This window comes from Pseudophryne corroboree, chromosome 6 (assembly GCF_028390025.1).
Source record: "Pseudophryne corroboree isolate aPseCor3 chromosome 6, aPseCor3.hap2, whole genome shotgun sequence".
NCBI lineage: Eukaryota > Metazoa > Chordata > Amphibia > Anura > Myobatrachidae > Pseudophryne > Pseudophryne corroboree.
The window spans coordinates 31,408,377-31,434,098 of NC_086449.1; the positions used below are offsets into that span (position 1 = coordinate 31,408,377).

General features: G+C 45.3%; 1 protein-coding gene across 1 annotated transcript in view; it reads left to right on the forward strand.

The window, feature by feature from the left end:
- LOC134934179 (extracellular calcium-sensing receptor-like) overlaps positions 1–25,722 on the forward strand; it is a 145,018-nt gene that overhangs the window by 100,703 nt on the left and 18,593 nt on the right. The window contains exon 5 of the mRNA XM_063929672.1: positions 12,325–12,448. Coding sequence (XP_063785742.1) covers positions 12,325–12,448 — 124 coding nt within the window. The remainder of the gene's footprint in view (positions 1–12,324; positions 12,449–25,722) is intronic.

Genomic DNA, 25,722 nt, shown 5'->3' on the forward strand with positions numbered 1-25,722 from the left:
CCAGCTGCCTATTCTCCAGCCTAGAGGAGGACGGGGACACCAAACCCCCAACTGGGACATGGTACTGTTAATACTTCCTGACAAATGCAGTGTGGTGCATTTATCAATGTATAAAACTGATTATTATTATTATTATTATTAGCATCAGCATGCAGAACAAAGCCAGTACCACCCCTCCTTATCCAGACTGAGAAAATGGCTGCTGATGTTTGCATTAAAAAAAACATCAAGTTTGCAAGAAAAAGTGCACTTTTTTGTGTTGCAATGACTCAGTATCTTCTGTGTGATAGATTTCAACGCTGTTATGGAATGGTTACAGGACTCTCCTTATAAAGCTGAAATGTTGTTGACACATGCAAAACTCAGACCCTTCGGGTGGAGCTATAGGGGGTATGTACAAATCGATTTTCAAAAAACAGCTTATTTATTAATAAACACATAATTTTACACCTGATTATGTTATACAATTAATTTATACGGCTTTATCTTCCATAAAGCAATGCCAACATTTTGAATATAAACACGCTGTGTTTTTACAAACGATATTAGTATATATATATATATAAATATATATATATACATGCTTAGCGCCATCTTGCTGCTATATTTTAGCAACATTTAGGTTTAATACGTATGTCTGTCAAGTATTGTTAATGTAGCCACAGCATTTCAAATGTGAAACGGCATTAATGTTTAAAATATTTCGCTCGTCATATGATAAAAACAGTTTAGTTCCTATATGACGCAGAATGAATGTATGTATCGCTGATTTTTTAATTTACTTTTTGTCAGGTAGATTGAGTAACTATTCAGGGGATCATGTAGATTGCTACTATTTCAGGTAGTCTCCGGCCGAATGAGTAAGGGGGAATCAAATGTGTTTTACACCTATTTGTTTATTATTTTTAGTAAGTGTTTTGAAGGTAAATAGGGAAATGCTAATATGCATGAATAATAACTAAGCTCGCTGTATGATGAAACTGGTTATCCAAAGCTACCAATACCGTGCTATTCCTACGCATCGAGACAATCATGTACAAATAGGGTTTAAAAAACAGCTTATTTATTAATAAACACATCATTTTACACCTAATTATGTTATACAATTAATTTATACGGCTTTATCTTCCATAAAGCAATGCCAACATTTTTAATATAAACACGCTGTGTTTTTACAAACGATATTAGTATATATATATATATATATATATATATACATGCTTAGCGCCATCTTGCCGCTATATTTTAGCAACATTTAGTTGTAATACGTATGTCTGTCAAGTATTGTTAGTGTAGCTACAGCATTTCAAATGTGAAACGGCATTAATGTTTAAAATATCTCGCTCGTCAAATGATTAAAACAGTTTAGTTCCTATATGACGCAGAATGATGTTACCGATTTGTACTACTTGTTGCTAACCATTAGGCTCTATCAATACTGGTTAGCATCTATAAACCGGCAATTAAGTATTATGCTTATTACCATACGTGTTACTGCAGCGCAGTTAAAATGGTTCTCTCTCTATATCTCTTAACCACCAACCGCTGCTAATTGATAATATATCATTATCCATAGCGTGTATGTCATTTTACATCCGACAACCAGTCAATTACAAATTCGTGTTCTCATAGCACTCTTGGTAGTCCTTAATTAATGACCAGACAAGTCTGGTCATGTCTGCTTGCAATCAAAGTTCAACCTTCGGTCACTAGCAAATTCCACCGTCTTACAAAATTATCATATACCTAGAAACAGAACTTAATTACCCCTGCAACTTTCTTGTTTGCAACAGTCAAATAGCTCTAAATATAAAAAACATAAGGACCACCTAGACCTCAATGTCAAATCTTAATTAAAGCAAACAGGTTTGTCTATGTGTACTGTTTGCATGACAATTAGCTATAACAGAACTTAATTACCATGCAGCTTTCTTGTTTGTTTACGTGGAACACTAAGATTGATCTTATCTGTAATAATGTTAACTGTTCTCAATGTCAACTCCTAATATCAATAATATATTACTTCTCTGTAATTAAAACAAATTACACGTCTATGTGTATTGTACAACATTGTATTAACTAATCTGTCTGTAACAACGTAAACAACGTAAGGACATCCTAGACATCTATGTCAACTACTAATTAAAACAAATGACACCTCTATTTGTACCGGTCATTAGTTTACTAATCTGTCACAAACACCATAGCTTAAAATACACATATAGTGAACTCTTAATGCACACATACAGCTGTGTCCATTAATAAGTCAGCTATCTGTGAAAAAGCTCATAGCTTGCAGGCTTATTTTATAAATCAATTGGATATAGCATTAACTGGTGCAACTAAGAGTTAACAACACACAAATCAACTGGAAATAATATACATTGCTGCATCATCTAACAGTTAATAAACAGGAGGGTTTTCAATGGTTAAACTACGCCTATAACTCCTTTTGTAAGCTTATTTTCTATAAAACAACATCAGAAGGGGAGGGAAAGTGGGCGTGTTGGAGGAGTGATTAGGGGCGTGATTAGGGCGTGATTTGCATAATTAGGGGCATGATTAGGGAGTGATTTGCATAATTAGGGGCGTGGTTAGGCGTGGTTTGCCTAATTGTGTGCGTGGTTAAGGCTTGATTTGCATAATTGTGGGCGTTCCGACCTGTCACTTTGAGTTTGACAGAAAGTGGTGCTCTCTCTTCTTGGAGGCCATACATATAATTGTAAATGAGGTGGCACTCACAAGTCTTTCTATGTAAACATGGATTTAATGCATCCTTCATATGTTTTTGTCTGATGCCCATCATCAGGGATGAACATACAAATCAAACATACAGTATATGCTATATGCCACAGCCAGGGAACACACTTGATGGGGTCTCATGGCTAAATCATTCTTCCCACCTAACTAGTCATCCAAGTCCAGGATTTTCCCGGGGAAGTGGGGACCAGAGCACTGGCCCATAAGTAATGGCGCCATCTTAAATGGATTTTATTAATTAAAAAAAAACTTAGGCCTGGTGTAAATTATCCCAAAGATACTTTACTATAAATTTGTTAGTGTGGCTGTGGCTTCAGCAGAGCTGTGTAGTGCAGGGGTGGCCAACCAGTCAGTGGCAAAGAGCCCGAAAAGATCTGTAGTCAAGGGCAAGAGACATACTGTATCATGCAAGCAAAATTGGGGTGTGGCATAGTTGTCATAAAGCCACACCCCATTTTTATGCGCACACCTTTTCGGTTTGATGTTTGTAGGAGTATGACTTTTGTGTCATAACCCCTTTTTTAGACATGTTGTACAGTGCCACATACATATAATGCCCCAGTACAGTGCCACATATATATAAAAACACCCCAAAATGGATGCCGTCACAGTGCCAGATACATATAAGTCCCCACAGTGCCAGATACATATATGTCCCCACAGTGCCGGATACATATATTCCTCCACAGTGCCAGATACATATATTCCTCCACAGTGCCAGATACATATATGCCTCCACAGCACCAGCTACATATATGCCCCACAGTGCCAGATACATATATGTCCCCACAATGCCAGATACATATATTCCTCCACAGTGCCAGATACATAAATTCCTCTACAGCGCCGGATAAATATATATGCCCCACAGTGTCAGATACATATATGTCCCCATAGTGCCAGATACATATATGTCCCCACAGTGCCAGATACATATATGTCTCCATAGTGCCAGATACATATATGTACCCACAGTGCCAGATACATATATTCCTCCACAGTGCCAGATACATAAATTCCTCTACAGCGCCGGATACATATATGCCCCACAGTGCCAGATACATATATGCCCCACAGTGTCAGATACATATATGTCCCCATAGTGCCAGATACATATATGTTCCCACAGTGCCAGATACATATATTCCTCCACAGTGCCAGATACATAAATTTCTCTACAGCGCCGGATACATATATGCCCCACAGTGCCAGATACATATATGCCCCACAGTGCCAGATACATATATGCCCCACAGTGCCAGATACATATATGTCTCCATAGTGCCAGATACATATATGTCCCCATAGTGCCAGATACATATATGCCACACAGTGCCAGATACATATATGTCCCCACAGTGCCAGATACATATATGTTGCAACAGTGCCAGATACATATATGTCCCCATAGTGCCAGATACATATATGTCCCCACAGTGCCAGATACATATATGTCTCCATAGTGCCAGATACATATATGTCCCCACAGTGCCAGATACATATATTCCCCCACAGTGCCAGATACATATATTCCTACACAGCGCCAGATACATATATGCCCCACAGTGCCAGATACATATATGTCCCCACAATGCCAGATACATATATTCCTCCACAGTTCCCGATACATATATTCCTCCACAGCACCAGATACATATATGCCCCACAGTGCCAGATACATATATTCCTCCACAGTGCCAGATACATATATTCCTCCACAGCACCAGATACATATATGCCCCACAGGGCCATATACATATATGTCCCCATAGTACCAGATACATATATTTTTCCACAGTGAAGGATACATATATTCCTCCACAGTGCCAGATACATATATGCCCCACAGTGCCAGATACATATATGTCCCCATAGTGCCAGGTACATATGTCTCCATAGTGTCAGATACATATATGTCCCCACAGTGCAGATACACATATTCCTCCACAGTGCAATATATATATGTCCCCAAAGTGCCAGATATGCCCCCATTGCCAGATACACATCTACCTGGTGCCAGATATGACCTCAGTGTAAGATACACATATCCCCATTGCCATATGTGCCCCCAGTGCCAGATACACATGTCCTCCCATTTCCAGATATGCCCCCAGTGCCAGATACACATGATTCCCCAGTGCCAGATATGCCCACAGTGCCAAATATGCCCCCAGTGCCAGATACACATGTCCACCCAGTGCCAGATATGACCCCACTGCTAGCTACACATCTCCACAGTGCCAGATATGCCCCCAGTGCCAGATAGACGTCCCCCAGTGCCAGATATGCCCCCAGTGTCAGAAATACATGTCTTCCCAGTGCCAGATATGCCCCCAGTGTCAGATATGCCCCCAGTGCCAGATACACGTCACCCAGTGCCAGATATTCCCCCAGTGTCAGAAATACATGTCTTCCCAGTGCCAGATATGCCCCTAGTGCCAGATACATGTTCCGCCAGTGCCAGATATGCCCCCAGTGTAAGATACACATGTACCCACACTGCGCCCCCCCCCAAGTGCTGCTCACCACCGCGCTGCTGCTGTGCTCAGTCTGCTGCTTGTGAGGGGAGGAGAGCGCAGCGTGCACCTCTCTTGCCCCTCAGTCTCCACTCTTCGGCGGCATTGATTCTCTCTAATTAGGCTCCTGTCCGTGAGCCAATCAGAGTTCGCGGACCGGCAGCTAAGACTCCTGATTGGCTGCCGGTCCATGAGCTCTGATTGGCTCATGGGCCGGCGCAGGGCACTGCAGACTAAGGCAGCGTGAGGTGCCGCGGGAGCTTACGAGCTGCATGCGGAGACAGAAAGAGCTACATGCAACTCGAGAGCCGCGGGTTGCCCACTGCTGGTGTAGTGGAAGGTGGCGGCCGGCCCGTGACCCTTGGCATCAGCGTGGCCCAGGGGGGCATGGCACTCTGCCCTCTGGGCCAGCCCGCCTCTGCCCCCCAACAAAGGGGTCCCCCCTCTCTAGTCTACCAAACACCACAGGTACCAGCATGCTATTTTCCTCTTTCTATAGTACTGTATTTGTATTCCATGATACCATAATTACGGAGCTTATACTGAGAAAAAAATAAGGGATCAATGTGGAAAGAGAATTGACTCATACGCCTGTCATGTTTTAATTTTAGTACGTGCACTGTTTCCCAATAAGGGGAATTCCACTCCCTTGAGAATTCACTTTAGTTTGACACATGATCACATGTGGACATGGCTGGATTAAGGGAGGGGCACCAGGGTTGGCCATTCCGTGACCCCACACATTGCATACTGTCCCAAAATCCCACCCGCGGGCTGCAGTGTGCTGCAGGCCAGGGGGGTGGGGATTGGGGAGGATGCTCTGAGTCTGATACCGTTACTCTGCATTGCTAAGCAGCGGAGAATGGATGATGGGCGCGGTCCTCAGACTCTGCCAGTTCCAGAAGAGGCGTGGGGCTGTCTAGCAGCTATGGCAGTGCTATGCTATACCCCAGCATGACCCCAGAATTGTGCTGGAGGCCTTGTCACCAAGTCAAGCCCCCATTCTCCGATGCGCTATCTCTCTGCAACAATTTCTGGTGCCCCGGGCCCCCACCTGCCTTAATCCAGGCCCTGCATGTGGAAGTGTATTCTCCATTCGGTTGAATTATTACACAACATTGTAATCTTTTTTGATTAACTTTATGCTAGGAGGAATCTGCAATCTCAAGCAGAAGGAGTGGAGAACATTGCATTTGGACTTTATTGGGATTATGGGCCTAATTCAAGGATTTCCTTCATTTCTTTCAATTATTAGAATTAGCTGGTGAGCAGTTGTGGTTGCATACCTCCCAAGCATCTTGAGTTCGACAGGACAGTCCCACTTTTTGGCCATTGTTACATCATCCCATCCATTGTCCACAGTGTCCCATGGTTTGGAAGGGAACAGAGGTGCATAAAGAGTGGAAGGAGCCAGTGTACAGTCTCTGTCTGGCCCCCCTACTCTCTTGACAGCAGTGCATTAGTGAGCGCTAGTAGACTGTGGCGTATGCAATGAGAGAAGCCCTGGACATTCTGGGGTCTGAGCCGGTAAATTAGCCTGAAGTGTCAAAGGGGAGCAAACCAGAATCTGAGCCAGAAAGTCCCTCCATTGAATGATGAGAGCAAGCTGGGGGAAAAACCAGAGATGCAGAACATGCAGAAGTCAGCACAAGCTGACGTCGAGATCTAAAGGCAAACAGGACCAAGAGCGGCGCAGGATAAAGCCAAACAACCGCATGTACCACATCTCTCCAAGTACCAGCATGCAGAGGAGGCTTGCCTGTAGCCTCCCTGTAAAAGACAATGGCCCTCATTCCGAGTTGTTTGCTCGTTAGTTTTTTTTGCAACGGAGCGATTAGTCGCAAACTGCGCATGCGCAACGTTCGCAGTGCTCCTGCGCCTGCGCCAAGTAAATTTGCAAAAAAGTTTGGTATTAAACTCACAGCTTAACGAAGAAATGTAATCGTTCTGGTGATTGTAGTGTGATTGACAGGAAGTGGGTGTTTCTGGGCGTAAACTGGCCGTTTTATGGGTGTGTGCGAAAAAACGCTGGCGTTTCTGGGAAAAACGCGGGAGTGTCTGAAGAAACGGGGGAGTGTCTGGGCGAACGCTGGGTGTGTTTGTGACGTCAAACCAGGAACGAAACTGACTGAGCTGATCGCAGTGTAGGAGTAAGTCTCGAGCTACTCAGAAACTGCTAAGAAATTTCTGGGGGTAATTCCAAGTTGATCGCAGCAGGAATTTAGTTAGCAATTGGGCAAAACCATGTGCACTGCAGGGGAGGCAGATTTAACATGTGCAGAGAGAGTTAGATTTGGGTGGGGTGTGTTCAATCTGCAATCTAATTTGCATTGTAAAAATAAAGCAGCCAGTATTTACCCTGCACAGAAACAAAATAACCCACCCAAATCTAACTCTCTCAGCACATGTTAAATCTGCCTCCCCTGCAGTGCACATGGTTTTGCCCAATTGCTAACTAAATTCCTGCTGCGATCAACTTGGAATTACCCCCTCTATTCGCAATTCTGCTAATCTTTCGTTCGCAATTCTGCTAAGCTAAGATTCACTCCCAGTAGGCGGCGGCTTAGCGTGTGCAAAGCTGCTAAAAGCAGCTAGCGAGCAAACAACTCGGAATGAGGGCCAATATTACATTCATCTAACCGTTACTGAAGGCTGTCACCTCTGCAGTCACCGCCCAGGGACGCCGGAGATAGCCCTAGCCTTCAGCCCAGGCCTGAGGTACTGGAGTGGGGGACCTCTTTATTGGGGGGATGACTCCTGGGGGGGAACCTCCCTGGCTGGCCCCAGGAATCTCCAGCCAGGGATGACTAGTTTGGGGGTTTTATGCTTTGGCCGGGGTGACCCCCACAAGATGTATCCCCTGGTTATGGCATTAGCCACCTGCTAGTGGAGCCTGGTGCTGGTTGTAAAAATACAGGAGACCCCTACTTATTATTTCCCTTGTTTCTAGAACCAGGCACAGCTCCATAAGCCCAGTGCTGAAAACAGGGGATCCCTACACATTTTGTTTACCATATGTTTTGAACCAGGGCCAGCTCAAAGAGTCCTGGGCTGGTTGTTCGGAAGGGGAGGGTGGGCATTTTTTCCCAGATTTTTAACTCTTTCTTTACTTTTACACACAGAGAAGTGCTGCACGGATAACACTGATCTGTTCAGGATTCTGCACAACACTCTGGACTATACAATTTGGGCACAAACACAACTGAGCAAGCACACTATCAAACACCACTAAACACAATTGCATAAACCATCGGAACACATGATTCTGTCAAACACCATTCTTAGTAAATTTACCCCTAAGGGAGCTGTGAGTCTGTTTTCCTTAGTATGCGTATATGTGTGTGTGCGTGTGTGTGGTTGCTTGTGTCTGTGGGGGAAAGGTATCAAACCTTGGGGAGAGCTAAAGTGAAGAGAGATAAAGTAGCAGCCAAACAGCTCCTGTTTTTTCAAACACAGCCTGTTACATGGCAGTTAGGAGCTGATTGGCTGGTACCCCCCTGCCTCATGCCATGAACATCTCAGCTTTGCCTGCATACTGCCATCAGGCTACTTCCCGCTTACTTGCACCTTTTGTCATCTGTCTGTCGACCCTTCCCACTAGATTGTTATCTCATCAGAGCAGGGCCCTCTTTCCTCTTTTCCTCTTGTTATCTAAGCCCTCATCTCAACATACCTGCAGCTCTCCCCTACTCAGCGACCATCTTTACCCACTTTCTCTCCTGCTGATAAAGGCTCATCTCCATCCATGGCCACCAGCACCAAGTAATACGATGATTACTCCCTTACTACTTACATCCTAGCTGTATTATGCATGAGAATTGTGGTGCTCTTTCTTACCTGTACTCTATTTCTGTTATTTATTTACTGTAATGCAAAGTTTTGTCTCCCTGTACTGTCCTTTGTACGGCGCTGCGAAACACGTGGCGCCTTATAAATAAAATGTAATAATAATAATAATAATAATAATAATAATACTACTTTATCTCTCTCTCTACTTTATCTCTCTACGATGTTTGAGACGTGTGTGTGTGTGTGTGTGTGTGTGTGTGTGTGTGTGTGTGTGTGTGTGTGTGTGTGTGTGTGTAAGGGGGTGCAAATATATCAAGGGTCTTAACAAAGTTCAGGAGGGAAACATTCTTCAAAGGAAGATAAATATTAGAACTCAAGGACATACACTGAGACTGGAAGGGGGGGAGGTTCAGGGGAAATTTAAGGAAAAATTACTTCACAGAAAGGGTAGTGGATAAGTGGAATAGTCTCCGATCAGAGGTGGTAGAGGCTAAGACTGTAGAGCAATTTAAACATGCTTGGGATAGGCATATGAATATCCTTACAAAGAATTAAGGTTCAAAAAGGGTTGAGATTGCCTAAAGGATAAAAAAAAAAAAAAGGGGGCAGACTAGATGGGCCAAGTGGTTCTTATTAGTGATGAGCGGGTTCGGTTTCTCGGAAACAGAACCCCCCCCGAACTTCACCCTTTTTACACGGGTCCGAGGCATACTCAGATTCTCCCATATGGCTCGGTTAACCTGAGCGCGCCCGAACGTCATCATCCCGCTGTCGGATTATCGCGAGATTCGGATTCTATATAAGCAGCCACGCGTCGCCGCCATTTTCACTAGTGCATTGGAAAAGTTAGGGTTAGGACGTGGCTGGCGTCCTCTCCGTTTATTCATTGTTGAGTTGATGCAAACATTTGTGCTTGCTTATATCATTGTGGGGACTGGGGAGCAGCTTTATATTAATATAGGAGGAGTACAGTGTAGAGTTTTGCTGATCAGTGACCACCAGTTTTATCCGTTCTCTGACTGAAAAAAATGCTCCTTATCTGTGCTCAGTGTGCTGCATATATCTGTGCTCACACTGCTTAATTGTGGGGACTGGGGAGCAGCTGATTTATATAGCAGGAGTACAGTGCAGAGTTTTGCTGACAGTGACCACCAGTATACGTTGTCTGCATGAAAAATACTCCATATCTGTGCTCAGTGTGCTGCTTTATTGTAGGGACTGGGGAACACCAGTATAAAATATATATAGGAGGAGTACAGTGCAGAGTTTTGCTGACCAGTGACCACCAGTATATAATATATAGCATTACGGTACAGTAGGCCACTGCTGTACCTACCTCTGTGTCGTCAAGTATACTATCCATCTACATTCTATACCTGTGGTGCATTTTAGTTTTGCAGTTTGCTGACACAGTGACCACCAGTATATATAGCAGTACGGTATGGAAGGCCACTGCTGTACCTACCTCTGTGTCGTCAAGTATACTATCCATCTACATTCTATACCTGTGGTGCATTTTAGTTTTGCAGTTTGCTGACACAGTGACCACCAGTATATATAGCAGTACGGTACGGAAGGCCACTGCTGTACCTACCTCTATGTCATCAAGTATACTATCCATCTACATTCTATACCTGTGGTGCATTTTAGTTTTGCAGTTTGCTGACACAGTGACCACCAGTATATATAGCAGTACGGTACGGAAGGCCACTGCTGTACCTACCTCTGTGTCATCAAGTATACTATCCATCTACATTCTATACCTGTGGTGCATTTTAGTTTTGCAGTTTGCTGACACAGTGACCACCAGTATATATAGCAGTACGGTACGGAAGGCCACTGCTGTACCTACCTCTGTGTCGTCAAGTATACTATCCATCTACATTCTATACCTGTGGTGCATTTTAGTTTTGCAGTTTGCTGACACAGTGACCACCAGTATATATAGCAGTACGGTACGGAAGGCCACTGCTGTACCTACCTCTGTGTCGTCAAGTATACTATCCATCTACATTCTATACCTGTGGTGCATTTTAGTTTTGCAGTTTGCTGACACAGTGACCACCAGTATATATATCAGTACGGGACGGAAGGCCACTGCTGTACCTACCTCTGTGTCGTCAAGTATACTATCCATCTGCATTCTATACCTGTGGTGCATTTTAGTTTTGCAGTTTGCTGACACAGTGACCACCAGTATATATAGCAGTACGGTACGGAAGGCCACTGCTGTACCTACCTCTGTGTCGTCAAGTATACTATCCAGCTACATTCTATACCTGTGGTGCGACCTTGGTGCGCCTCTTTTTTTATTTGCATCATGTGCTGTTTGGGGACAAATTTTTTGAAGTGCCATCCTGCCTGACACTGCAGTGCCAGTCCTAGATGGGCCAGGTGTTTGTGTCGGCAACTTGTGTCGCTTAGCTTATTCACACAGCGACCTTGGTGCGCCTCTTTTTTTTTTTTGCATCATGAGCTGTTTGGGGACAATTTTTTTGAAGTGCCATCCTGCCTGACACTGCAGTGCCACTCCTAGATGGGCCAGGTGTTTGTGTCGGCCACTTGGGTCGCTTAGCTTAGTCACACAGCTACCTCATTGCACCTCTTTTTTTCTTTGCATCATGTGCTTTTTGGGGACTATTTTTTTGAAGTGCCATCCTGTCTGACACTGCAGTGCCACTCCTAGATGGGCCAGGTGTTTGTGTCGGCCACTTGGGTCGCTTAGCTTAGTCACACAGCGACCTCGGTGCAAATTTTAGGACTAAAAATAATATTGTGAGGTGTGAGGTGTTCAGAATAGACTGAAAATGAGTGGAAATTATGGTTATTGAGGTTAATAATACTATGGGATCAAAATGACCCCCAAATTCTATGATTTTAGCTGTTTTTGAGGGGTTTTTGTAAAAAAACACCCGAATCCAAAACACACCCGAATCCGACAAAAAAATTTCAGGGAGGTTTTGCCAAAACGCGTCCGAATCCAAAACACGGCCGCGGAACCGAATCCAAAACCAAAACACAAAACCCGAAAAATGTCCGGTGCACATCACTAGTTCTTATCTGCCGTCAAATTCTATGTTTCTATGTAATGGTGCCAAAATGAGCTACAGTATTGGAGCTGTTATACAGTAAATTATACTTAATGACATTTTTGTAACTAATAGGTTCAAACAGTAACAAGGCACATATTGGGGATACAATAATTTGTAATATTTGTTGCTAAGAAAAAAATCTAAGCATTTCTCCATTATATCACCAGACCCCTCGCTCTGTCTGTAGTGAGAGCTGTCCACCAGGTACCAGGAAGGCGGCTATAAGAGGACAACCTGTCTGCTGTTTTGAATGTGATCCCTGTCTACAAGGAGAAATATCTAATGAAACAGGTAACTGAGAGCCCTGCTGACATCCCGAGTCACATGAGACAGCAGTAATATATTAAATGTTTGGAGTATAATCGCCATCCATATTTATGTTACGCCACCAGTGGCGTGTATAAAATGGGTGCAGTGTGTGCAGTGCACATGTACCCCTGGGTCCAGTGGGACCACACCGCACACCCCGTACCTATTTTTTCAATACCTACTTCTCCAGAGTTCCACGTCAGCAGCAGTAGCGCTGCACAAATTACATGGTGGCCATTTCCCCGGTGTTTTGTGCATGCCCAGTAAGAAAAGCAACAGGAAAATGGCCACCGGAGACACGTGCTCCACTTAGTGCTTAGATTCAGTACACTGTAATTGCGCTGCTGTTGCCTGCTAGAGACTGCACACAAGCCCCCTCCTCTCAGAATATGCCCCCGGGGACCACAGAATCCAGGACGCTGTATAGTCTTACAGATATGAGATACACGAGAGGGAGAAGCCAGTCACACTTATAAATTTAAAGAGCCAACTCCACTTATCCACCTGTCTATACCCCACTGTCATATGCCTCCAGTGTCCCCTAGTGGATGAAGGAGAAAAACACACCATAACATGAATATAATATATATCAGCAGTTCCTCTGTAACACACTTATAGAGGTGCATTCAGTTGTTTTATTTTGCTGCGTCATACTGAATGATTGACTATTTATTGACTCTATGTACTATTTTTTCACCTTTTTTTGTATTTGTGATGTCTGGACTACTTTATTGCACCTTGCTTGACTATTGTTACACGTTTTCCCTCATAAAGACGATAAAATAAAAAAACTAAAATAAAGTATAACAACACATCCATGCAGTGGCATCACAGGGGTCTCTGGATGAGCACACCCAGAAAAGGGAGTGTGGTCTCACAGGAAAGGGCATTGCCTTCTGGGACGCACTCTGTTTTCATCCTGGAAATGCTGGACTGCTCCCAGAGAGAGACTCTCCCTGCACAGCCGGCTCCTCCTCAGGGGTACAGAATCCGAGAGCTGCACAATATTATCACAGTGCAGCACCCGATTCCTGGGCACTGTGGTAGAGCCGGCATTTTGGTGCCACCCCCACCCAGAGGGTGACACCTGCTGTGGTCTACACTACTAGCAATTATAGCTCCTGTCGTAGTCCGCCTGTGAGTGGACAAACAGCAGTAGGTTCAGCCTTTGTGCACTAGAACACAAGCCTTGACAAACTAGTAGCTGGCCAATATAACTTGCACAATGGAAAACTACTACACGCTGCGGCAGATGTATTAAGCCTGGAGAAGTGATAAAGCAGTGATAAGTGCAAGGTGATAAGGCACCAGCCAATCATTACGGGTTTGACAAATTACATTTAGGAGCTGATTGGCTGGTGAGTTATCACCCTCCACTTACAGTATCACTTCTCCAGGCTTAATACATCTGCCCCATTGTGTGTTATAGGCACCTATTTGTTTTGCAAAGTTAATGATTAGTCGAATTCAAACATTCTTCCAACATTGTGCATGATAATTTATCCACTGGTTCATTAAGATACATCACAATAAATTAGTGATGTGCACCGGACATTTTTCGGGTTTTGTGTTTTGTTTTTGGGTTCGGTTCCGCCGCCTTATTTTGGGTTCGAACGCGTTTTGCCAAAACCTCACCGAAATTTTTTTGTCGGATTCTGGTGTGTTTTGGATTCGGGTGTTTTTTTCAAAAAACCCTAAAAAACAGCTTAAATCTTTGAATTTGGGGGTCATTTTGATCCCATAGTATTATTAACCTCAATAACCATAATTTACACTCATTTTTAGTCTATTCTGAACACCTCACACCTCACAATATTATTTTTAGTCTTAAAATTTGCACCGAGGTCGCTGGATGGCTAAGCTAAGCGACCCTAGTGGCCGACACAAACACCTGGCCCATCTAGGAGTGGCACTGCAGTGTCAGGCAGGATGGCCCTTCCAAAAAATACTCCCCAAACAGCACATGACACAAAGAAGAAAAAAAAGAGGCGCAATGAGGTAGCTGTGTGACTAAGCTAAGCGACCCTAGTGGCCGACACAAACACCTGGCCCATCTAGGAGTGGCACTGCAGTGTCAGGCAGGATGGCCCTTCCAAAAAATACTCCCCAAACAGCACATGACGCAAAGAAGAAAAAAAAGAGGCGCAATGAGGTAGCTGTGTGAGTAAGCTAAGCGACCCTAGTGGCCGACACAAACACCTGGCCCATCTAGGAGTGGCACTGCAGTGTCAGGCAGGATGGCCCTTCCAAAAAATACTCCCCAAAAAGCACATGACGCAAAGAAGAAAAAAAAGAGGCGCAATGAGGTAGCTGTGTGAGTAAGCTAAGCGACCCTAGTGGCCGACACAAACACCTGGCCCATCTAGGAGTGGCACTGCAGTGTCACGCAGGATGGCCCTTCCAAAAAATACTCCCCAAACAGCACATGACGCAAAGAAAAATGAAAGAAAAAAGAGGTGCAAGATGAAATTGTCCTTGGGCCCTCCCACCCACCCTTATGTTGTATAAACAGGACATGCACACTTTAACCAACCCATCATTTCAGCGACAGGGTCTGCCACACGACTGTGACTGAAATGACTGGTTGGTTTGGGCCCCCACCAAAAAAGAAGCAATCTCTCCTTGCACAAACTGGTTCTACAGAGGCAAGATGTCCACCTCCTCCTCATCCTCCGATTCATCACCCCTTTCACTGTGTACATCCCCCTCCTCACAGATTATTAATTCGTTCCCACTGGAATCCACCATCTCAGATCCCCATGTACTTTCTGGAGGCAATTGCTGCTGGTGAATGTCTCCATGGAGGAATTGATTATAATTTATTTTAATGAACATCATCTTCTCCACATTTTCTGGAAGTAACCTCGTACGCCGATTGCTGACAAGGTGAGCGGCGGCACTAAACACTCTTTCGGAGTACACACTGGAGGGAGGGCAACTTAGGTAGAATAAAGCCAGTTTGTGCAAGGGCCTCCAAATTGCCTCTTTTCCCTGCCAGTATACGTACGGACTGTCTGACGTGCCTACTTGGATGCGGTCACTCATATAATCCTCCACCATTCTTTCAATGGTGAGAGAATCATATGCAGTGACAGTAGACGACATGTCAGTAATCGTTGGCAGGTCCTTCAGTCCGGACCAGATGTCAGCATCAGCAGTCGCTCCAGACTGCCCTGCATCACCGCCAGCGGGTGGGCTCGGAATTCGTAGCCTTTTCCTCGCACCCCCAGTTGCGGGAGAATGTGAAGGAGGAGATGTTGACAGGTCGCGTTCCGCTTGACTTGACAATTTTCTCACCAGCAGTTCTTTGAACCCCTGCAGACTTGTGTCTGCCGGAAAGAGAGATCCAACGTAGGTTTTAAATCTAGGATCGAGCACGGTGGCCAAAATGTAGTGCTCTGATTTCAACAGATTGACCACACGTGAATCCTGGTTAAGCAAATGAAGGGCTCCATCCACAAGTCCCACATGCCTAGCGGAATCGCTCTGTTTTAGCTCCTCCATCAATGCCTTCAGCTTCTTCTGCAAAAGCCTGATGAGGGGAATGACCTGACTCAGGCTGGCAGTGTCTGAACTGACTTCACGTGTGGCAAGTTCAAAGGGCAGCAGAACCTTGCACAACGTTGAAATCATTCTCCACTGCGCTTGAGACAGGTGCATTCCACCTCCTTTGCCTATATCGTGGGCAGATGTATAGGCTTGACGCCTATCTCTTGCACGCCCCTGTCGTTTTTTAAATAATTCTGTACCACCAAATTCAAGGTATGTGCAAAACATGGGACGTGCTGGAATTTACCCAGATGTAATGCACGCACAATATTGCTGGCGTTGTCCGATGCCACAAATCCCCAGGAGAGTCCAATTGGGGTAAGCCATTCTGCGATGATCTTCCTCAGTTGCCGTAAGAGGTTTTCAGCTGTGTGCGTATTCTGGAAAGCGGTGATACAAAGCGTAGCCTGCCTAGGAACGAGTTGGCGTTTGCGAGATGCTGCTACTGGTGCTGCCGCTGCTGTTCTTGCAGCGGGAGGCAATACATCTACCCAGTGGGCTGTCACAGTCATGTAGTCCTGAGTCTGCCCTGCTCCACTTGTCCACATGTCCGTGGTTAAGTGGACATTGGGTACAACTGCATTTTTTTGGACACTGGTGAGTCTTTTTCAGCTGTCCGTGTACATTCTCGGTATCGCCTGCCTAGAGAAGTGGAACCTGGATGGTATTTGGTATTGGGGGCACACTACCTCAAGAAATTGTCTAGTTCCCTGTGAACTAACGGCGGATACCGGCCGCACGTCTAACACCAACATAGTTGTCAAGGCCTCAGTTATCCGCTTTGCAACAGGATGACTGCTGTGATATTTCATCTTCCTCGCAAAGGACTGTTGGACAGTCAATTGCTTACTGGAAGTAGTACAAGTGGTCTTCCGACTTCCCCTCTGGGATGACAATCGACTCCCAGCAGCAACAACAGCAGAGCCAGCAGCAGTAGGCATTACACTCAAAGATGCATCGGAGGAATCCCAGGCAGGAGAGGACTCGTCAGACTTGCCAGTGACATGGCCTGCAGGACTATTGGCTTTCCTGGGTAAGGAGGAAATTGACACTGAGGGAGTTGGTGGTGTGGTTTGCGCGAGCTTGGTTACAAGAGGAAGGGATTTACTGGTCAGTGGACTGCTTCCGCTGTCGCCCAAAGTTTTTGAACTTGTCACTGACTTATTATGAATGCGCTGCAGGTGACGTATAAGGGAGGATGTTCCGAGGTGGTTAACGTCCTTACCCCTACTTATTACAGCTTGACAAAGGCAACACACGGCTTGACACCTGTTGTCCGCATTTCTGTTGAAATCTTCCACACTGAAGAGCTGATTTTTTTGGTATTTTCACCAGGCATGTCAATGACCATATTCCTCCCACGGACAACAGGTGTCTCCCCGGGTGCCTGACTTAAACAAACCACCTCACCATCAGAATCCTCCTTGTCAATTTCCTCCCCAGCACCAGCAACACCCATATCCTCATCCTGGTGTACTTCAACACTGACATCTTCAATTTCACTATCAGGAACTGGACTGCGGGTGCTCCTTTCAACACTTGCAGGGGGCGTGCAAATGGTGGAAGGCGCAAGCTCTTCCCGTCCAGTGTTGGGAAGGTCAGGCATCGCAACCGACACAATTGGGCTCTCCTTTGGGATTTGTGATTTCGAAGAACGCACAGTTCTTTGCTGTGCTTTTGCCGCAAGACTTTTCTTTTTTCTAGCGAGAGGATGAGTGCTTTCATCCTCATGTGAAGCTGAACCACTAGCCATGAACATAGGCCAGGGCCTCAGCCGTTCCTTGCCACTCCGTGTCGTAAATGGCATATTGGCAAGTTTACGCTTCTCCTCAGACGCTTTTAATTTTGATTTTTGGGTAATTTTTTTACTGATCTTTTGTATTTTGGATTTTACATGCTCTATACTATGACATTGGGCATCGGCCTTGGCAGACGACGTTGATGGCATTTCATCGTCTCGGCCATGACTAGTGGCAGCAGCTTCAGCATGAGGTGGAAGTGGATCTTGATCTTTCCCTATTTTTTTAACCTCCACATTTTTGTTCTCCATATTTTGCGCACAACTAAAAGCCACCACAGGTATAAAATGTAGATGGATGGATAGTATAGTATTACTTATACTTATGGACGACGAGTGACGACACAGAGGTAGGTACAGCCGTGGCCTACCGTACTGCTGCTTATATATATATAATGTACTGTATAACGGACCTGGTGGACACTGTCAGCAGACTGCTAAACTAGTATGAAGAAAGAAAAAAAAAACACCACAGGTATACAATGTAGATGGATGGATAGTATAGTATTACTTATACTTATGGATGACGAGTGACGACACAGAGGTAGGTACAGCCGCGGCCTACCGTACTGCTGCTTATATATATATATAATATACTGTATAACGGAACTGGTGGACACTGTCAGCAGACTGCTAAACTAGTATGAAGAAAGAAAAAAAAAACACCACAGGTATACAATGTCGATGGATGGATAGTATAGTATTACTTATACTTATGGACAAAGAGTGACGACACAGAGGTAGGTACAGCCGTGGCCTACCGTACTGCTGCTTATATATATATATATATATATATATATATATATATAATATACTGTATAACGGACCTGGTGGACACTGTCAGCATACTGTTTAACTAGTATGAAGAAAGAAAAAAAAAACACCACAGGTATACAATGTAGATGGATGGATAGTATAGTATTACTTATACTTATGGACGACGAGTGATGACACAGAGGTAGGTACAGCCGTGGCCTACCGTGCTGCTGCTTATATATATATAATATACTGTATAACGGACCTGGTGGACACTGTCAGCAGACTGCTAAAGTAGTATGAAGAAAGAAAAAAAAACACCACAGGTATACAATGTAGATGGATGGATAGTATAGTATTACTTATACTTATGGACGACGAGTGACGACACAGAGGTAGGTACAGCTGTGGCCTACCGTACTGCTGCTTATATATATATAATATACTGTATAACAGACCTGGTGGACACTGTCAGCAGACTGCTAAACTAGTATGAAGAAAGAAAAAAAAAACACCACAGGTATACAATGTAGATGGATGGATAGTATAGTATTACTTATACTTATGGACGACGAGTGCACTGACAACACAGAGGTAGGTACAGCCGTGGCCTACCGTACTGCTGCTTAGTGCTTATATATATAATATACTGTATAACGGACCTGGTGGACATTGTCAGCAGACTGCTAAACAAACTAGCATGAAGAAAGAAAAAAAAAACACCACAGTGTTTTTCAGGCAGACAAACGTATACTGGACTGGTGGTCACTGTCAGCAAAACTGTGCACTGTACTCCTGCTATAACTGCTCCCCAGTCCCCACAATTAGGCAGTGTGAGCAGAGCAGTGCACTCAGCACAGATATATCATGCAGCAGTGCAGCACACTGAGTGAGCACAGCCACAGATATGGTGGAGCGTTTTTTTCAGGCAGAGAAACAAAGGATTAAAATCACTGGTGGTATAATCAAAACCCTGCACTGTACTCCCTAACAGCTGCTCCCCGTCCCCAATCCTCCCCACAATTATAACAATGTCACTCTTAGTCTTTTCTATTACGGAGAGGACGCCAGCCACGTCCTCTCCCTATCAATCTCAATGCACGTGTGAAAATGGCGGCGACGCGCGGCTCCTTATATAGAATCCGATTCTCGCGAGAATCCGACAGCGGGATGATGACGTTCGGGCGCGCTCGGGTTAACCGAGCAAGGCGGGAGGATCCGAGTCGCTCGGACCCGTGTAAAAAAAAGGTGAAGTTCGGGCGGGTTCGGATTCCGAGGAACCGAACCCGCTCATCACTACAATAAATACATTCAGATGAATGGTAAAGTAATGTCATAAGTGCACATCTGTAATTATTTGGAAAGTGTTTGTTAAAAGGGGCTGCCTTCAGTAGTCATGTGACCAATGCCGAAACAGAATCCTGACACCACGCAGGAGACCAGTGCCGGATCATCCCAAAGGGAAGTATCGGGAGTTCAGGCTTAGGGTTAGGGCCCGGGAGGGGGGGTTAGGGTTAGGCACGAGGGGGGTTAGCCATAGCTGCCAACCCCAGAGGGTTAAGATAGGGGACGGGAGATGGGGGGTAGAAATACTTACCCCCTCCAATGTCTATCTTTGGCGTTGGGATGCTACAGTCGGTCACGTGATCGCCGTCATCCCAACTGCCGGCAAATTGTATGTATTCTGTTAGAAGAGATATATGCAAACAAACAGCTTAGCAATTAAGAAGGGAAAATGTAAAGACTTTGAAACTGAAGAAACGTTTTATAGCTGATGATAAGAGCACTGTTGAAGTTCTTTATTATTATTATTATTATTATTATTATTATTATCCTTTATTATAATAGTATTATTATTATTATTATTATTATTATTATCCTTTATATTATTATTATTATTATTATTATTATTATTATTATTATTATTATTATAATTAGCCTTTATTTATATTATTATTATTATTATTATTATTATTATTATTATTATTATCCTTTATATTATTATTATTATTATTATTATTAGCCTTTATTTTATTTTATTATTATTATTATCCTTTATAATATTATTATTATTATTATTATTAGCCTTTATTTTATTTTATTATTATTATTATTATTATTATTATTATTATCATCATCCTTTAAATTATTATAATTATTATTATTATTATCAGCCTTTATTATTATTATTATTATTATTATTATTATTATTATTACATGTTATTTATAGGTCGCCACAAGTGGTTCGCATATGGCAGACATTAGAACAATACAGGGTACACAGGGCCCGATTCAGCATGGAATGGATCTGCGATGCGTTCGCATGCTGAATCCCTTTTACAGTGTGTGCAGGCGCAGAAGTTGCACTGTATGTGCGCACACAGTGAGATGCGATGGCATTTCACATATGCAAACGCCTCTGCGTGATTGACAGGCAGAGGCACTCGCGGGGCGAATGGGAGCGTTGTGTCAGTGTTTCAGTGGCAGCGTTGTGGCACTGGGGGGCACGCGGTCGGTGCTACACAGGTGTGTCAATACCGTTTGCAGAGTGGGCCATGGTGGCTGCGACCCAAAAGATGGCGGGTAGCAGCTAGTCTGTGCAGGCAGGGGGCTACCATTATAATGAGGTCAGAACTGTATGGTGCAGTGGAGTTAGAGAGGGCCTTGTATGTGAGGGTGAGGAGTTTGAATAGGATTCTGTAGGCTAATGGGAGTGGGATCCGGTCTGAAGATCGACAGTGTCTAGGTCGACAATGTTTAGGTCGACCACTATAGGTCGACAGTCACTAGGTCGACATGGATGGAAGGTCGATAGGGTTTCTAGGTCGACATGTGCTAGGTCGACAGGTCTAAAGGTCGACATGAGTTTTTCACATTTTTAATTTTTGGGGGGATTTTTTCATACTTAACGATCCATGTGGACTACGATTGGAACGGTAAAGTGTGCCGAACGAAGCGGCAGCGGAGCGAAGGCACCATGCCCGAAGCATGGCGAGTGAAGCGAGCCATGCGAGGGGACGCGGTGCACTAATTTGGGATCCCAGTCACTCTACGAAGAAAACGACACAAAAAAATATATCCTCATGTCGACATTTAGACCTGTCGACCTAGCACATGTCAACCTAGAAACCCTGTCGACCTTCCAGCCATGTCGACCTAGTGACTGTCGACCTATAGTGGTCGACCTAAACGTTGTCGACCTAGACACTGTCGATAAAACGAACCACACCCAATGGGAGTATAACACCCCGAGTCCGAAGGTGTGTTTAGTGCTCCAACTGCAGCTGACGATCTTCAGGAATTTCGTCGTAATCAGCGCACAGTGACAGAGAGGCGAACGTAAACTCCCCTTTCTTCAGCAGACGCAGAATGACCCGCAGCAGGTACAACACAATTTTATTGTAACACACTACCAGCAATTACATAATAAAAGTGACATTGACAGAGTATGTAAAAATTTGGTTAAGAACTCTTTGTTTACATACACAAGAGGAAAGAAAACTTGGGTATCAGTGATCACAAAATATGCGCTATAGCGCGTTTTTACTCTCTACAGGCAGTGAGGGACTCTGTTTTAAAAAATGGGAGGGTCCTGCAGGACGCGCTCTCTCTCACTGGCCTGTGCGCCGGAGGGGATCCGGTCTGAAGATCGACAGTGTCTAGCTCGACAATGTTTAGGTCGACCACTATAGGTCGACAGTCACTAGGTCGACATGGATGGCAGGTCGACAGGGTTTCTAGGTCGACATGTGCTAGGTCGACAGGTCTAAAGGTCGACATGAGTTTTTCACATTTTTATTTTATTTTATTTTTTCATACTTAACGATTTACGTGGACTACGATTGGAACGGTAAAGTGTGCCGAGCGAAGCGAAGGCACCATGCCCGAAGCATGGCGAGCGAAGTGAGCCATGCGAGGGGACGCGGTGCACTAATTTGGGATCCCGGTCACTTTACGAAAAAAACGACACCCACAAAAAAAAACACATCATGTCGACATTTAGACCTGTCGACCTAGCACATGTCGACCTAGAAACCCTGTCGACCTTCCATCCATGTCGACCTAGTGACTGTCGACCTATAGTGGTCGACCTAAACATTGTCGACCTAGACACTGTCGATAAAACGAACCACACCCGCGCCGGAGCCAATACAATTCTCAGTGCCTTGCCATCAGTGTCTCGTTGTCCAATCGCTGCCACAAGCATCTCCTCTTCCAATAGCCCCGATGGCTATTGGAAGAGGAGACGCTTGCGGCAGCAATTGGACGGTGAGACAGTCCAAGCCCGCCTGAGACGTTCCTCCTGGCCTCCTCTCTGCCCGCCAGCGTGACACTAGAGAGACACTACTCCTTTTGATCTGGGAAGATGCAGAGACGCTGGAGGCGGGTTAGGATCTCTGACCTCAGGAAGTGGCAGCCAGGAACATCACGGTGACCAGAAGTACGACAAGCCCAGGAGGGGCAGGGAGACTGTCCTCTGGGTTGTGTTGCTCACATGCTGCTAGTGGTGTCACTTGTGGTGAGCAGCACGCCCCCTTAACCTAGTTCATGTACTGCAGACAGCAGACTCACTGACTTAGAAGACGGCATCCCTGGCTGCATGCGGTTGATCCAAATGATGGGGGATGGAGCAGTGCCCATCATACACTCTGCACATTCCCCCACACTGCCCAAAATACGCCCACCCAGCACCCTCATAGTGGACAAGATATACCTACCCTCCATACCCACAGTGTCCAGCATATGCATACCCACTTGGTGCCCAGATTATGTGCACCCCTACAGTGCCCAGCATACACACCCCACAGTGCCCATAACACCATCCATACCCACACAGTACACCCCCACAGTGCCCAGCATACACACCCCTCAATGCCCATAACACCCCCTAGAGTGCCCAGCATACATACCCAGCGCCCAAAACACCCTCCATAACAACACAGTGCTCATTATACACCTCCCACCCATGCACAGTGACCAGCATACATACGCTCCCATATCGGCACATAGGGGGTCATTCCGAGTTGATCGCTCGCTGCTGTTTTTTGCAGCGATCAGGTCAGAACTCTGCATGTGTATGCACCGCAATGCGCAGGCGTGTCGTACGGGTACAAAGCGGATCGTTGCTGAGCGATGGATTTAACGAAGAATCCATTCGCAGAGCCGATCGCAAGGAGACTGACAGGAAGAGGGAGTTTGTGGGTGGCAACTGACCGTTTTCTGGGAGTGTTTGTGAAAACGCAGGCGTGTCCGGGCGTTTGCAGGGCGGGTGTCTGACGTCAATTACGGGACCAAAAAGGCTGAAGTGATCGCAGTGGCTGAGTAAGTCCAGAGCTACTCAGAAACTGCACAAAATATTTTTGCAGAGCTCGGCTGCACAGGCGTTCTCATGCTTGCAAAGCAAAAATACACTCCCCTGTGGGCGGCGACTATGCGTTTGCACGGCTGCAAAAAGTAGCTAGCGAGAGATCAACTCGGAATGACCCCCATAGTGCTCAGCATACACGCACATTTTAGGGATTGCGCTACAGCGGGAGGGTATCAAGAAGGTCATGATGGGCTGATCTTAAAAGGTACTGATGCCTCCATACCCCTAACACTGCCCCCAGTACTGCCTGACCCACCCCCCTCCTTTCCCCCTGTAGTGCCCAAACTTCTAGCTACCCTTACCCCCTCCATAACCCCAGCACTGCCTGCACCTAACTACCGCCTTCCCTGCCCTCACCTCCCATAATATCTGATGGGACCCCAATAATTGAAAGTGAGGGGTCCCTGGGACCCACAAATTTGTTTGCTGAGCGCGATCACTGGGTATAAACTGGCATTGTCTTTATAATAGCACAGTCTCGTATAACCAGCAATAACAATAGGCAGGTGAGTTGCGGAACAGGTAAGCAAGCTGGCATTGTTTTTTTAAGTAGCACAGGGTCGACATTTACTAAACAGTGATAAGAGTGGAGAAGTGAGCCAGTGGAGAAGCGCCCATTTTAACCAATCAGCACTGAAGTAACATCTATAATTTGCATACTATAAAATTATACAGAGCTGCTGATTGGTTCATGGGGAAACTTCTCCACTGGCTTCCTTCTCTGCTCTTATCACTGCTTAGTAAATGTCCCCCACAGTCTCATATAACCATCAATAACAATAGGCAGGTAAGTTGCGGGAACAGGTAAGCAAGCTGGAGTTGTCTTATTAATAGCACAGTATATAAGCTTTAACAGGCACTTCTGGGCAGAGCTTGCATAAAACAGTCTATAATAAGCCCGCCTTTGAAGTAAGAAGCACACAGTATATAAGTTTTAACAGGCACTGCTGGGCGGAGCTTGCATAAAACAGTCTATAATCAATGAATTACCAGCAGTGATCATCCCTGGACACAAACATTAACCATAACATAAGTTGCTGGGAGAACATATCCAGCATAAACAATCACTTTCTAATTACTCCCCAGCAATTACCAAAGAAGGCACTACACCCCTACCCCTTGATAAACAATCTGAGATAAGAGCACCAATATGAAGAGCGGAGCAAACTCTTAATACTTTAATTATGAGAGCAGAGTACCAAGAGCTGAGGGGAGCCCACCCCCTTCATTAACAAAGTGTTCCCCATGTAGAGTTTGGTAGCGGAAGGGCTAAAGGGTGAAGCAGGGGCACTGTGCCAATGAGAGGAACCTACCTCTTAATAAACTAACTTACGGGGCACCCTATAAATGATGGGAGCCTACCCCCTTCTCTAAATGATGGCCAAATGCAGAGTCCTGCAGTGGAAGGGCATAAGCAGGGGCAGAGTCCCGCAGCGGAAGGGAATAGAGTAACCTCACCCTGAAGCTGCGGCTCTTCTGCCACCTCCGACACTCCATGTCTTCAGCACCACCTGGGATGCTAAGCACCGCACAGGGGATGCACTCTTTCGCTGTGGTCCGCCGTGTCCCGGGGTCTTCTCCGATCCTCACACCAGGGGTCCTCGCTGGGTCTTCTCCTTGGAGTCGCCCTGCGCACTGCCTCCTCCTCCATCTTTAGGGGTGCAGGATGTCTCATCTTTAGTGGTCCGTGGTGCCTCCTCCTAGGTCCGGTCTGGCTGACGGCAATCACAGCTCCCGACCTCCTGGCTGACCCATCACGCGGCTCCCAGGCGGTGCTCCAAACTC